Raw genomic sequence first — 16,090 nt, 5'->3', positions numbered from 1 at the left:
CATGCTTGCTCTCATGGAGAAGCAAATGTGATGAGGAGAGCCAGAAGCTACAGATTACACCTTAAAGCAGGAGTTTCTATGCATGGAAACTTGAGTGTAAAGCTGACACACCATCAGGAGTACAATTCTTGTTCAGAATGTTGGATTGTTTGAAGACAGAGCAATATCCAATAATTTTAAGTGCTTCAGATCTCAGAGTAGGTGATCTGTGAGGTTTTCAAATAATTGGTAAAATAACAATAACTAACTTTTGGAAATAAGACGGGGCCCATTGCTTTGCCCAAGTGAACCCATATTCTCACCAGGAGATGGTGTCAGCATATGACCCTCAGATGAGAAAAAGCAAAATTAGGGAAGTGTGGATGTGACCCATATGACCAATCTAAATAAAGCATAATTCAGGTTACTTAAGGTTATTAAGGTTATTTTGCTCAGTGTGAAATTCCAATGCATCAAATTTTGTATCTTAGAGACTGAAGGAAAGAAAGCAGTCTTTAATGTTGTTAAATTTGACAGTGTTTCCAATTATGATTTATGAAAGATCTGATTTTGATTGCCAGCTCCTGTATATGTGCAAATACAATCCTATTTTCAATCACCTGGGAAGTTTGAGAATTACATGGTAAGACCAGCTACTGTGTATCTCATCATTTCTGTTGCAAAGACTTCTAAAATCTTTATACCCCTCTGGGACTTTAGAGGCCTTTGTACCTGTTTCCAAGGCATGTGCATTGATGCAGTAGCCTTTGTAGGAGAGGGTTGGGATCTTAGTGTGCTATTCTGAATAGGTGAGTGCTAGAAATTAGAGCATTCCACTGCCAGCTCTCAGATTTATGCCGGAGCTCGCTTACATGAGCTTATTTTCATAAGAGATGCCAATTGTGCACATCTTTTAAAAATCCCTTATTCAGCAATGTTACATTGGTAGCTTGAAATCAACCATGGTTGGGAATATTTGCACCACAGAAATTGACAAACACTGCAATCGGGGCTTGGTTACCCCCTTCCCAAAGCCAACTGTTAAACATTTGCCAGCATACACTCTTACTAATTGTGGTAGATTATAGACCTGGTCCTAAATCACTGCCTCTCCCTGTGACCATACCCTTTGTAATACAACTTTGCAACTCCATTCTTAAAAAGGTAGACTCTTTTCCCCATACTCTGAATCTGGGCTGGACTTAGGATTTGGATTGGTTATAGAACATAGTGGAACAAACCATGTGCCTATTTTTTGTCTAGGTCTCAAAAGGCTTCATTTCTTTCTCTTGTAACTCTGACACCACTATAATATGCCTATGCTATCCTGCTGAAAGACTAGAGTCCATGTGGCCATCATAGGCCAGTAGCTCTTCAGCCAACTCACAGCTGACTGCAGAACACCTGAGTGAGCACAAGCGAGACCAGAGGAACCACCTGCCTGAGCTCAGCACACATTGCCAGCCCTGTATTGTGACCTAAATAAATGGCTAAGTCACTAACCATTGGATGGTTTGTTATTATAGCAAAAGCTAACTGGTAAACTAATCTGAAAATTTCCAGTAAGTTTTAAGCAAACAGTCATCAGTGGTATTGCTAGAATTAATATATGAGCCATTGTCTATTTGGGGAAAACTGTTCCACTTAGAATCACTTTGGAAAAACTTTCTACCTGTTAAACTCAGTTTTCTACCTGTTACTCTCAGAAAGTTGGTGAGGATATTTGGGCATTGGTATCATTGAGGTGGAATAAAAAGGGAAACTAGAGAATCTGGTGCTACCTAGGCAATGGCTGTTTCAAGAAGGTGAGCCACCTTCATCAGTACTGCTTAGCCCAAATGGGCTGCTTCTGTTTCTTGAAAAGGCAAGGCAAGTCCTTTTCTCTTTTGGGGCCATTATCCTTGGTCTTCCTTTTGCCAGAAAGGCCCCCAAAGGTGTTTCTTTTGTCATGTCTCAACTTTGCAAGACCTACACCTTTTTATCCATCCATATTCTTATCTTACCTAAGCATTCTTCACCAATATCCATATCATAAGAGCCACACAATTACTTTCCTCAAAGTTACTCTGTCACAGCTCTGTTCAATAGAAATATGATGCAAGGGGCACCTGTGTGGCTCATCAGTTAAGCATCTGTTGATGTCAGCCTAGGTCTTGATTTCAGGGTTGTGAGTCCAAGCCTCACTTTGAACTCCACAAGAGAGGAAAGGGGCCCCAACCATTGAAAAGGCAGATGCAGTTGGGTTAGGGCTCAGGGGAGAAAATCAGGCATGAGGCACAATCACAAGTGTATGTGCAATAGAAATGAGGACCAGATACAAGAATAAATTTTTTTACTGACCCAACATGCTCTGAAGTTTTTCTGGAGGGGGAAGCACCTACGGGAACACAATGACTATCTCATGGGTGATGTCCAGGAGATACATCAATAAAAGAATCTGAGGAAGGAAAAACATGACATTTATGTCTTTTCAGATGCAATAATAATTTGTCTGAGAAAATAACTTTATTTTTAGATTGAACCATCCCGTTTTTTTATATATTTTCCCCTGAATCACAAATATATGATCCATGTTATATTTTACCTAAAAGCAACATAACATAAGCCCAATCCTGAAACTATGACAAATGTGTGTCTGATCGTTGGCCTCTCAACATGGGGATGATAGGGTTGGATGCCATCCCCTCTGCAGTACAATTTCTCAAACAACCATCCTTCTTCTACCAATGACCAGCCAGTCATTAAACCTAAATTATCAGAACATGGCAAGGTATTTCTGAAGTCCTTAAGTATCCATTATTATATTTACCAAGTTCTTCAAAATAGCACTGAGACTAAGAAAAGAAAAATCTTTTCAGGAGAGAGTCGATGAGGAAAGAATCATTTTTGAGATGTACATTAAAGGTGCCATATTTAATTCTGTGGTATTTAAGTATCCAGCTGTCTGTCTAGCTCAAAACCTTAATAGTCCAGTAATTACATTGACTCCTCACTTCAGCTGTAGGACTTGCAAGCATACCTCCAAGTAGTTGTCAATGCTAGAGATTAGACCAATACCATTTTGATGGTAAGGAGAGATAAGAACAGAAGATTATCTAGTAGATTGGCTCATACTCTGCTCATCTTGTCCCTACCTCATCCCCTCTTCACCACTGTCCTCTGCTACTTCCCCTATACAGGTCAAAGCTCCTGAAACATATTTATACTATTATCTGGGTTTTTTTTGTACTTTTTGGGTTTTGTTCTATATATAACTTAAAATTCACCATTGTAGTCATTTTTAAGTATAGAGAGTTCAGTGGCATTAAATACATGCACATTCTTATGCAACCATCACCTCCATCCATCTTCAGGACCTTTTCATCTTCCCATGCTGAATCTGGATACCATTAAATAATAAGTCCCCATTCCTCTTCCCTCCCAGCCTCTGGCAGCCACCATTCTACTTTTTGTCCCTATGAATTTAACTACTTTAGGGTACCTTATGTAAGTGGAATCCTACAATCTTTGTCTTTTATGTCTGGCTTATTTCATTTAGCGTAATGTCTTCAAGTTTCATCCACAGTATATCATGTATCTGAAGTATCTTTTTAATAATTTGAATACATGAGAAAAACAATAGCTTGTGAACTTGTACCCTGTGGCCTAAAGTCCATTCAGAACCTCTTATGAGGGCAGCCTGGGTGGCTCAGCGGTTTAGCGCTGCCTTCAGCCCAGGGCCTGATCCTGGAGACCTGGGATTGAGTCCCGCATTGGGCTCCCTGCATGGAGCCTGCTTCTCTCTCTGCCTGTGCCTCTGCCTCTCTCTCTCTGTCCCTCATGAATAAATAAATAAAAACTAAAAAAGGAAAATAAAAAAAAAAACTCTTATGAGCATGCCAACATTTTGGAAACTGCAGATGCTCCCCGTAAATATACTACTATTCTTACTGACTCTTCAAACTCTACAAATTAATAAAGAATGGCAGAAGTGGTACAAAAAGTTAACATTACCAGGCATATATATGTGTGTGTGTGTGTGTGTGTGTGTGTGTGTGTGTGTGTGTGTGTATATATATATATATATATATATGTATGTGTTGTGTGTATATATATATATATACCAGACACACACACACATATAATATACATATTCCAGACATATATATACAAATACTTATATATATTACTTATATATTACATATATATGTACATATATATGTATGTATGTTATATATACATACACATGCATATATGTTATATTTATTAAACTTTGAGCAAGAAAGTTGAAAATAGGATTCATGGTCCTGAAACTGACATTTTGCTCTAAAAATATTGAAAAGAATCAAATGTTAGAGGCAATTTTCTGGGCCAGTAAGCATGCTTGAATCAGGTAGAGGTTTAAAACCTACCTACAAGGTCACTTCATTTCCTACCTAAACAGGAATGTTCTTAGAAATTCTTCCCTACATGCCTGTGATATTTAGTATTATGTGACAACTTGACTGGAGGAAGGGATGCTCAGATAGCTGGTGAAGTGTTTGTGGGTGTATCTGTGAGGCTGTTTCTGGAAGAAATTAGCATTTGAATAATCAAACTGAATATAGCAGATGACCACTCTCCAAGGTTGGTGGGCACCATCCAATTCCTTGAGGACCCAAACAGGAAAAAAGAAAAGAAAAGAAAAAAAGGAAGAGGGAATTCACTCCCTCCCTGCTTGAGCTGAGACATCCCTTGGACATTGGTGCTGCTGGTCTTATGTTTTCAAATTCAGACTAGGACTTACATCATATGAGCCCCTGGTTCTGAGACCCATGGACTCAGACTGAATTACACCACTAGCTTTCCCCCAACTTATAGACAAGCAAGCCATGAAACATTTTGGCTGACATAACCAGATTAGCCAATTCTTATAATAAATCTCCTCTTATAAGGGCACCTGAGTGGCTCAGTGGTTGAGTGTCTGCCTTTGGCTCAGGTTGTGATCTCGGGGTCTTGGGATCTAGTTCCACATCAGGTTCCCTACAGGGAGCCTGCTTCTCCCTCTGCCTATGTCTCTGCCTCTCTCTGTGTGTCTCTCATGAATAAATAAATAAAATTTTAAAATATGAATCTCCTCTTATATACATCTATATAAATCCTATTGGCTCTGTTTCTCAGAAGAACCCTGATCAATACAATGCTTATACTATAAGCTGTAGGCAATATGCGCTAAGAGATCTCCTAGAGAAGCAAGAAATGGGGGATTCCAGTTTATGTCAGATGTGGTTTCTTTACATGTTTCCATCTGCTCATCCACTTGTAAGTGTGCAGTTCAACAATCAGAGGAGATATTTCTTTTCCATGCTTCAGGGCACTTTTAGTGAATGTAGCCACCACAAAATTAAGCAGGCTTTTCCAGTACTCAAAAACCTTAGCAAGTAATGTAGAACAGTGGAAACAAGAGTAAAAGGGCTCTGGATTCAAACACCCTAATGAATACTTCTTATGTATGAACTGCCACTTCTCAGGCAAAATGAGAATTTGAGTACACTGGTACCATTTGTAAACTCAAGCTGTCATTTGTGTATTTCTCAAGAGCTAGCAGCTTCTTCAGTCATTCATGGGTGGCTCCTCTCCATATTTCAAAATGCTGGTTTGGAAGCCCCCATTTTACTGTTACCCCTGTAAGTCTCTTTTTCTGAACATGAACCCAAAGGATGGATTTTCAACATTTTATTTGGATATGTTTGGTTACATGTTAATTTAACAAGTGTGTCTTCTGTTAGTTTAAAAATATTTTGGGAAAGAAATACACCACATATGGTTTAGAAAAAAGTATAAGAAATCTAGTGATTGCCTGACCCAACCTCTGTGATAACCCCAAGTTCTGCTTACCAGAGGCCATCATGACATTCCTTCCATTTTAGTAATTTGTTTTGTTTTAGTTTTAGGGTTTTTTTAAGACTTTATTTTTAAATAATGTATATACCCAATGTGGGGTTTGAACTTAACAGCCCTGAGATCCAGTTGCATGCTCTACTGACTGAACCAGCCAGACACCCCTCAGTTTTTTTATATATAGCCAAAAATATATGTATGCAGCTATAGCAATTTTAGGCATCTCCATCCTTGTATTTTCTGCTCTGTAGATAGAATTTAGCTCTATTACATAATCTGCCCACCTCCCTTATTTTCCCAATATAATTTTTCTGGCTATTTTTGGTTATATATGCAAATGGTCCTTATATTTTGTGATCTTCATCATTGCTTATTGGTAAGCCAAGACTTACATTAAGATTATCTTTTCTTTCCATTCCAGTTTTTGGTTTTCCCAAAGTTTCTTGTTGTCTTTCTCTTCTTTTTTAATGGCTTCTTTATAAATAATTTATTTTGTGAAGAGCTTATTATCTTGCAAGGTGACATGTATTTTTGTTTATCTCCACATTCCCTGCTACTTTGTGATGTCACGCAGGGTTTGGGAGAGTCCCTCAGCCTGTATATGTACCCCAGGCTTTACCAGATACACAGTTACTGGTTTTGCCTAAAATTCACCTTAAATGACAGTAATCACATACTGATAATGGAGTAGGACTTTGCAATCAAACATGGCCCATACAAGCCAAATCTGAAATTAGGATAGATTTGGATTTCTCTCCATTTCTGCCACTTCCTAACTGTGGTACACATGGTTTAACTCTCAAAGTTTGTTTTTTTTTTTTTTTAAGATTTTTTATTTATTTATTCTTGAGAGATAGAAGGAGAGACAGAGCCAGAGACACAGGCAGAGACAGAGCCAGAGACACAGGCAGAGGGAGAAGCAGGCTCCATGCACCGAGAGCCTAACGTGGGATTCGATCCCGGGTCTCCAGGACCGCGCCCTGGGCCAAAGGCAGGCGCCAAACCGCTGCGCCACCCAGGGATCCCACTCTCAAAGTTTTAATACCTGCACTTGTAAAATAATGTAATACCTCACAGAGTTGTTGGAATATAAGAGAATGACTATTCTGCTTAGCCTAGACAATGTGTGATTCCAGGAAATACTCATCTCACATTACCTACTATTGCTTGTGCTGATGTTTTTAAAGGACTTCTTCCAGTGCCTTCTCATTTAGTAATTCTAATTACTCCAGAAGCAAGGCAAATCTGGAGTCATCTTCATTTAGCCAGGAGGACTCTATTTCTGGCTACCAGGGCCATAGGGCATGCCACATAGTAGAAATGGGGACAGGTCTGGAATTCAAGGCAGCAAGTATAAAGCAGAGTATACAAGCCGGTTCTCAGGATGTGGACGGCTTAGGCTTGCATCCCATTTCAGCTGCTTCTTACCTCGGTCAACTTGGGAACTCCTTAACCTCACTGAGACTGTTTCCTTATCTGTATGGTGGGAATAATAATAGTCCTTACAACATAAATTACTGTGAAGGGAATACATGAGTTTTTACAGACAGAACAGTGTCTGACACAGTTAATCCTAGGTAAGTATACTTGAAGCAGCATTTTTTGGTCCCTAGTGAGGTGCTATGCCACCACACCAGCCTGACACCAATGATCCCAGGTGCCCTTCACTTGTTTGCCAGTCCTTTGAATCTCTCCTCATTATCCCAGCTAATAAGCCCCAAAATGGAGATGCCACATACAAGAGCTTTTAGGCTAGGCATGTGCTTATTAAAGCAGCACTAAGGTGGGGCAGAGTGCTGTGGTGTTGCTAAAAGCAGCTCGAGGGCTGAGATGACAGTGAAGCTGTCAGAGTATTGCTTTGGAGTCTGGGAATTTGGATTTCCTTCTGCTTCTTCTGTAACACAGCTTCCATACGAGAACATGTGGTGACCAAACCATCCGTCAAAGCAGTGTTGTTTGCTCTGAATTTTGCAAGAAACTTTCAGAAACAGGAATTCTGGAGTCTGTTTACTCTCTTCCTCTAGGAGTTTAACTACACAGTAGCATAGAAGTAGTCCCACAAAGGAAATGTATATAACCCATTGTTTCCCAAATTTACTTGACTCACGAACCATCCTTCATCCTGCAAATTTTTCACCTTTCAGAGAGCTGGTGTCCTCAGGAACACACTTTAGTTAATGTGTACTTAACCTAGCAGGTGAGCACTCACATGTGTGTTTAATAGTGAAAAAGTGATTAGGAAATAGTAGTTATTAAGTCTTGAAATGTCTAATTTAAAAACCTGTAGCAGGGGTGCCTGCGTGGCTCAGTCAGTTAAGTGTCTGGCTTTCTGTTTCAGTTCACGTCATGATCTCAGGGTCATGAGACTGAGCCCCCACATCAGGGTCCATACTCAGTGGGGATTCTGCTTGAGATTCTCTCTTGCTGTCTCCATTTGCCCCTCCCTAAAATAAATGGATCTTTTTTAAAAATTAAAAAACATGTAGCAAAATTTTCTATGCTGAATAATATCTACCAAAACATTTTGGAAGTTGGTCTGCTGGAACTGTAGAGCAGAATGAGGCATTCTGTGCCCTTACTTGCCATGGACATGAAGCACCAGTTGTCTTGTTTTCTATGTGAGGTCTTGTCCTACGTCCCAGCGGCCCTTTGGCCCTTGCTCAGTGGCAGAGTTCTGCTTAGTCAGAGAAAGGGCTTTCTTGGAGAGACATGATAGGACCTCCAACTTTCCAGAATCTCATAGTTACCTTATTAGAGCTCACCATCCCCCATGCATATCTTTAGGGCAATAAGCTTCCTAAGAAGGACAAGGGTGGGGATGTCTGGTAACACACAGGGCAACGTTGCATTGTCTAGTGATTAAAAAGCAGGTGTTTTAAGGTTCTGAATCTCCAGCTTTGCCATTTTCTAACTTCTTAGCTTCTGTCTCTCCATGGAGATGTGATAATAACACCTTCTGCACAGAGCAGAGTTAACATAGCAGGCCTGAGCATATCTTAGAAAAACCAATTTACAAGGTTGGCCCTTGGGTGGCATCTGGGAGCTTGGATTTCAGGAGGATTCCCACCTCTCCCTGATAAGAATGGTTATGTGACTAAACTGTTTATGCAAACAATATTGTTTATGCTGAACCCCTACTTTTCATCTGGAGTCAGAAATTTTGGCATGGGCCAGGCAAAGAGTACCTATGTGACTAACACTGAATAAAATCCTCAGACAGTGAGTCTATAACAAGCTTACCTGATAGACAGCATTTTTCATGTATTGTCACAATTCACTGCTAGACGAATTAATCACATCCTGTGTGAGTCCACAGGGAGAGGACCCCTGAAAGCTTATACCTTGTTTCCTCCAGACTTGCCCAAGTGCCTTTTTCCTTTGCTGATTATGCATATATTCACTATATTAAATCACAGATGGAGTGCAACTGTATGCTAAGCTTCGGTGAGTTCTTCTAGCAAATGAAACTTCATAGTGGTCTTGAAACATCCACCTCCTGCCCTCATTGCCAACATAGGGTTATTGTGAGTTTTAAGTGTGAGTAGACACAATGGACCTTGAACACTATGCCAGCTATAGGCTAAGCCTGGACACATCAGAGAGAAGAAACCAGATCTTGGATTTTTACAAGAGTCCCCTACCAAATATGTCTCTGCTTTATGGTGTAAAAAGCATCAGGACTCTTTCACCTGAGTGTGAGATTCCTCACTGCTGTCAGAGCAAATGGCCATCTCTAATGAATTATCAGCATACACTATGGAGGTTCTCTCTCTAAAACGTGACCTTCACAGAAACGTTGCTTGAAAATATAGGACTTTTTAATTTTCCTTTATGGTTCCTTCCTTTATAACTCATTAACTCAGACTTATTAGATGTGTAGCACTGTATATATAAGCATTTAAATTACAGTTGTATAGTATCACAGGATTCAGTGTCGATAAATTCAGCCACAGGTTTCCTCTCCACAACTGCCTTATTTTAGAACAAGAACAATATTCATTCATTGATATTTTCTTTTTTACATTTTCATTTGAATGGCATGGCAACCACTGGGACATGCACAGTCAGGAAGGGAATAGTAAAACATTTCTATTCTGGTGCTAAATATATTTGACCTAGCATTTTCAGTGCTTGTTCATGTATGAATCCATGCAAAAGAATTATTCTCATGTGATTTTTCTAATAAAATTGCTACCTTGACTTTTAAAAATGGTCATAAAGTTTATTAAAACATAAAGGGGACTCAGCCAACACATGACCAAATTATATTTTCAAATTATTTTTGTTTTTGGTAAATAACACCAAGAGATAGTATATGTATGTATGTATATATGTGTGTGTGTGTGTATATATATATATATATATATATACACCCACTGACTTATTTGGCATAATTTCCTGGCCACTGAAACCTTCCAGGCCTTTATCCAGCCAGAGAGTGGCATCAAAATCAAGATTCCTCTGAATTAATGCAATTGTATAACAGCTAATGTAGTTACACAGATTGGACATTATTACTTAAGACTTTGAAGCAGCTAAAGTAGAAAGAGAAAAATGATGGGCATCTGAAGATAAAAGGTATAGGATGATAAACAGGTCTTTGCTATTAGCATTTTCTATTTATTGTATTCTGATTCTGAAGATGAGAACTTTGGGTATAGCTTACCCACATGGTTCTTCTGCTGGTTTTGACTGGCTCATCTGGTAAATAGCCACTGGTCAGCTACATGGCCCTGCTACCAGGGTTGATAGTTGTTGGGCTGATGGGTGGCTGGACCACATGGTGTGTCATCCTCCAGCAGGATGGCCTGGCCTTGTTGTCAAGCTGACTGCTGGTTCCAAGTGCAGCAAGAGAGCAAGGCCAACATACAAGATCATTTCATGCTTGTGTCATAGTTTCTTTTGACCCATTGGTGACAGTAAATTACATATTCAGGCCCAGAGTCATTTGAGAGAGACCCACTCAGGGGCATGGATGCTGGGCGGCGTAAAACATCTGGGGGCCATTGCTGTGATCCTCTACCACAGCTGGACTCCTTTAATTATTTACATTTTACTTGGGTGTTCTCAAATGTTTAAAATCAGCTGACTAATATTTATTAACCATGTTATAGTAAGGTACTTGAAGATTTTTTTTTTAATTGTGTTATGCTCTCCGAAGGAGAGAACACATCAAGGTGTTTTGAGCCCCTTGTTATCTTTTATTGATTTTTGTTTATTACCTTATATTAGTTTTCCAAATTAGTCTGAAGTAACAAGCAGGATGGATGGGAAAATGGGTTTTGATAGTGTCTGGGGAGTTAAAGCTGTGAAGAATCTGATCACTGTCAAGAGAATACATATCCATCCAGTGATGTGGTCTAAATGTGTCCCTCCAAAGCCCGTATGTTGAGCTCCTAACCCTCAAGGGGATAGCATTAGGAAGTGGGGCCTTTGGGAGATGACCAGGTCATGAAAGTAGAATCTCATGAATGGAATGAGCATCATTATTAGAAGAGGCCAGCGAGAGCTCCCTTTTCCCTTCAAACATGGGAAGTTCCAGCAAAAAGACAGCACCATCCAGCACTGTCTAGGTACTCACTAGACACCAAACCTGCCAGAGCCTTGATCTTGGAATTTCCAGAATCCAGAACTATAAAAAAGAACTCTTGTTTATAAACCACCCAGTCCTGGGTATTTTGTTATGACAGCCCCATAAACTAGTAGACCTCAGCAGAGGATGGAATAGCAACTTGAGAAAACTTGAAGGCAGCAGGAAGACTCTCTTTGCCAAGCAGTGATAACTGGTTAAAAGGTGAAACAGTTAAAAGGGAGAGGGCAAGGGAAGATGTTATCTATGGAGCTCCTACCCCAGGTACTGGTCACTGAATAAATGTATTGTGCTTGTGATTTTAGTCCATCAGCAAATATTTCTTGAGCCCTACTATCCCAGGCACTGGCCCACAGTAGTGAACAAGCCAAGAGTATCCCTTCTCCGGTGGATCTTCCATTCTAGTAGGCAACACAGACACCAAGCATGCCGTTACACCTAATTAACTGACAGCAAGTGGATATGTGCTGAGAAAAATATGTATATAGAGCTGTACAAGTATATCACCCACCCCTTCAAGCCTAAGGGCTGAGATGAGGCTTCTCCACCAAAGCAACATCAAAGCCAAACCATTATCATGTATAGTACCTGCAGCAGTGTTGTCAGGATTCCCCTAATGATCATGATTGTCCTACTCACAATAAATTGAGAGAGGGAAAAGCAATCACACCCAAGATCATAGTGAGTAGGTGAATCAGCCTGGGATTCAAATCCAGGTGGTCTTACTGTTTTCAATACCATGAAGCAACACAGTGACTATTTTACTTATTTTCTAGAGGTATCCTGGTCACAGACATGTTTTAATTAGGTAAACTATATTGTTTCAAACAGGCAAAATACATTGTACAAAATCCTAAATATAAAAGTGGCTTTGTCCCCCTGCCGGCTCCCTTCTCTCCTCTGCAGGCAATGCCAGTCAAGTTTCCTGTGTATTTGTTCACAGATCTATTTAATATTTGCAGTGCTTACTTTGTGCCAGGTGCTTTTCAGAGTGTTTTACAAATGTTTACTTATTTAATCCTAATAATAATTGTATGTGGTGAATATGATTATTAACCTCACTTTTCATATATCTATTTGTCCAAAGGTTTTTAGATTTTAAGTGCACACCAAACTTTGATGTGCTTCTCCCTGTGCATTAGTCAGTTTTTGCTTTGCTAATACCACATAACAAGTCAGGAATCTTAGTGGCTTAATTATAAACATTGTTTTCTTAGAGTCACCTGTGGCTTAGCTGGGCATGGCTCCAGACTAGAGGTTGGATTTGGGTCTGCTTCATGCATCTCTCCTTCCAGGATCCAGGCTGAGGGAGTATCATCCACAAAACAGATCTTCTTGCCAAGTGGCAGAAACACAAGGAGGCAAGTGGAAACACACAGTATCTTCCAAACCCTCCACCCTGGGCTGTACAGTCCATACTGAAGCAGGTCACATAGCCAAATCCAAAATCAGTGGGGCAGGGAACTATATTCCGCATGGTAAGTTCAAGGAGAAAAATTAGGAATGAAATATCTAATTTACATATCCTGAAAATCCAACTTTCATCTTTTGAAGCTGATACATAGAGGAATAATTGAAAATATAGAAGTACAAATGAATAATTTTCCTATAGTCTTCTGTCATCAAGATCTAAACAGCAGTCTCTTTTCTGTTTGCATTTCCCAGGTTTGCATCATGTTTGGAAAGAAAAAGAAAAAGATTGAAATATCTGGTCCCTCTAACTTTGAACACAGGGTTCATACTGGCTTTGATCCACAAGAACAGAAGTTTACGGGCCTCCCCCAGCAGTGGCACAGCCTGTTAGCAGACACGGCCAACAGGCCGAAGCCCATGGTAGACCCCTCCTGCATCACACCCATCCAGCTGGCGCCTATGAAGGTATGGCGAGGATTCTGTCTTAAGTTGGCTCAAGAAGCATGTTCTCTCCTTTGATGCAGTGCACCATCTTTACAGGCAAGCTAGAAAAATGCCTAAATCATGCACTTGTTTTTAAATATCCAGTGATGATCTGCACTTCTTCTTCAATGATTATAATGTTCACCACTTATTGTAAATTGCAGCACATGAAAAGGAACCTCAGCTTTCAAGTGTGAGATTTTTTTAAAAAAATCAAACACATAAAATGCAATCACAAAGTAGAAAAGTCTCATTTCTACTTTAAAATGGTGTTTGCTAGTCTTTTTACTGAAGAATATTATTTACCCCCTCTGGTAAGTGTTGGCGATAATCTCTGATTAAATAGGCAACCTTTACATGTTTTGCATTTGCCCTCAGATGCTCATTACATTAGCTCATTACATTAGCAGACATCTGAGCTATGAATACCTTTTTCTGTGTAAACATGAATATTGACTACATTGTATTTAAGTGTTTAGGCAAAACAAAAGTGGTTGCATTTTTAGAGAATTCAAAGAAAGATGCCTAGCTGATAAGTTACAGGAAAGTCTTATAAAAAATATCATGTGAACTTAGAATTGTGATTCCATCATTCATGCATAGTTTTGGTCAATCTATTCTGGTTTTGTCCTGTTTTGTTTTCTATTCTGGTATTGAACAGGTAGGTGTGTTCAACCCAAAGATAATTACAAATTCTTCTCTGTTATTTTGTGAATTTGATTTTCTGATAAGATTCTGAAGCTTTTCAGGCCAGCTAAAATGTAGAATACTCAAAAGATGGATATTTGAGAAGATATATCCTTAGGGACAAAAAGGAACCCCCGATTTAAAGCAGGTATTGATTCATATTTATTAGAAACTGACCAATTAACCAATTCTGCTTGACATTAGGCAATATACTATTATTGAATAGGGTTTTCTCCTAAAAGAAGGCTAATTCTTCACTAATGAGTAAATAATATGGTGGGCAATATCTAATAAGAAGTTGAGATTAGAAAGAATTTGCTTTTTATTTATGTTTATTTTTCTCCTATCCCAAGTTTTTATAAAACTCAGACAATGGAATGTGTATTGTGCCCAGAAAAATTCTCTGCCATTGATCCTCATGGTGAAGGAAAAATGCCCAAGTAAAGCACAATTAATGAGTGTGGTTATCATTTGATGAGGAACATTCTAGAAGGAGGCAGAGTCTTAGTGTAGCATCCTAGCTAAAGGCCCAGGACATGTGCTGTCTCATTAGAGAGTGTGTTTATTATTGGATAAGGACAGAGATTGTTTATTCACTCATCTAGGTGGTTCTTCACTCATCTAGCAGGTCCTGGCTGGCACTGAAGGAGGAAGCTCCTATCTCAGTGATAATCCACCACGCTTGGTGGATGTAGGACTTAACAGGACTTCTAATTTACTTCTTCCATTTGACAGAAGGGCTGGCTCATTATCCTCCCTGACAGAATTTGTCAGCCCCATCATGAGTCAGAGCAAGGTTTCCTAACTGCCGAGCTCCTGAGCCCCAGGATTCTCATATTCACTGTATGGGCTTTCTAGCCCTGATGCCCCAAAAGTGAACCTCCAGCCTGTAGGAAATGAAAATATGTGTTATAGACACTTGAATACAAACCACAAGATGACTAGAAAATACATCTCCAGTATAGACCTACGCCTGAATTTTGCCTGTGAGAAAGAAAATAAATACAGGTGAGGAGTGATAAAACGATAGTCAGTGAGGTTGAATTTTTCCCAGAAAGAGTAGAGTTAATCAAACGCTTTTTAACTGAAGGATACCCAATAAATCCATACTTGATACTCTCACCAACTCATTTGGATTGATCCTCTCCTCCAGATCCTATGAGTGAAATTAGCACTGTTGGACCATATCAGTGGTCCAAGAGAATCCTGCTGACTCCACCAGCCTCTCTAGAATAAGGAAAATAAAAGGCTCAAGAGGCCAAAGTATGCCATGTGGTTTGGATGATCCCACATTTTGGAAATGCCTCCTCTGGAGAAGTCTTCCCTATTTTTAACATATTATAAATCATGCAGAATATATTTCACAAGTCAGAACAATCCTTGAAATAAGAAGCTCTGAAGGAATTGGCAAAGGAGTGAAAGGAGTTGTGCAGACTTAAAACCATTTTGACAAAATTATTTAAAGTAGAATCAACAATTTTAATTTCTTCAGGTTGTCCTTTAAAGGGGACAAAGAAAAATAAGAGATCATGACATGAAATCAGTAAATGGGAGAAGCCTATAAGTGCCTTGTGTTATGGCAAAGTGCCGTTTCTCAGGCATCTGTTAGTCAGCTTCAGGCGGGCTGGTTCTGAATGGAAATTCACCATTGTAATGAACTCTTCTCTGATTAGAATTTCAACTGTTCCTATTCAGAATTTTCTTTAAATTGCATGTCACTCTTACCAGGACACCCTCGTTCTATGTAATTTATTGAGGTCAGTGTTTCTCAAACAATATAGTCCATAAAAGTCACCTGGAGGGCTCGATCGAACAAGATTTCTGGGCCCATCCCCAGAGTTTATGATTCAGCAGGACTGGGATGGGGTCAGAAATTTGCATTTCTAATAGTTACCAGGTGATGCTGATGCTGCTGGTCTGGAAACCACACTTTGAGAACTTTGATTTAGGCAATTATAAAGGACTGTATCCACGTACACTATAATCAATACAGGTTGATGCTGGCCAGGATTTCCAAACACTCAGAAATGTAACCAGAAACCACAGGTTAGTTCAGACTTGTGTCAAAAGTTAAAGTTC

The 16,090-nt window shown here is 39.5% G+C and overlaps 1 protein-coding gene across 9 annotated transcripts in view; it reads left to right on the top strand.

Moving 5' to 3' along the window:
- Window positions 1-16,090, top strand: part of PAK5 (p21 (RAC1) activated kinase 5) — a 278,705-nt gene that overhangs the window by 165,276 nt on the left and 97,339 nt on the right. For 8 of the 9 annotated variants that reach the window (XM_041733436.1, XM_041733441.1, XM_041733440.1 and 5 more), the window contains one exon: window positions 13,094-13,306. In XM_041733436.1, coding sequence (XP_041589370.1) covers window positions 13,103-13,306 — 204 coding nt within the window. In that variant the 5' untranslated portion in view covers window positions 13,094-13,102. The remainder of the gene's footprint in view (window positions 1-13,093; window positions 13,307-16,090) is intronic. The other variant, XM_041733443.1, reaches the window with a different exon arrangement.

This window comes from Vulpes lagopus, chromosome 18, assembly GCF_018345385.1.
Source record: "Vulpes lagopus strain Blue_001 chromosome 18, ASM1834538v1, whole genome shotgun sequence".
Classification (NCBI taxonomy): domain Eukaryota; kingdom Metazoa; phylum Chordata; class Mammalia; order Carnivora; family Canidae; genus Vulpes; species Vulpes lagopus.
This window is presented reverse-complemented; position numbering and strand designations above follow the sequence as displayed.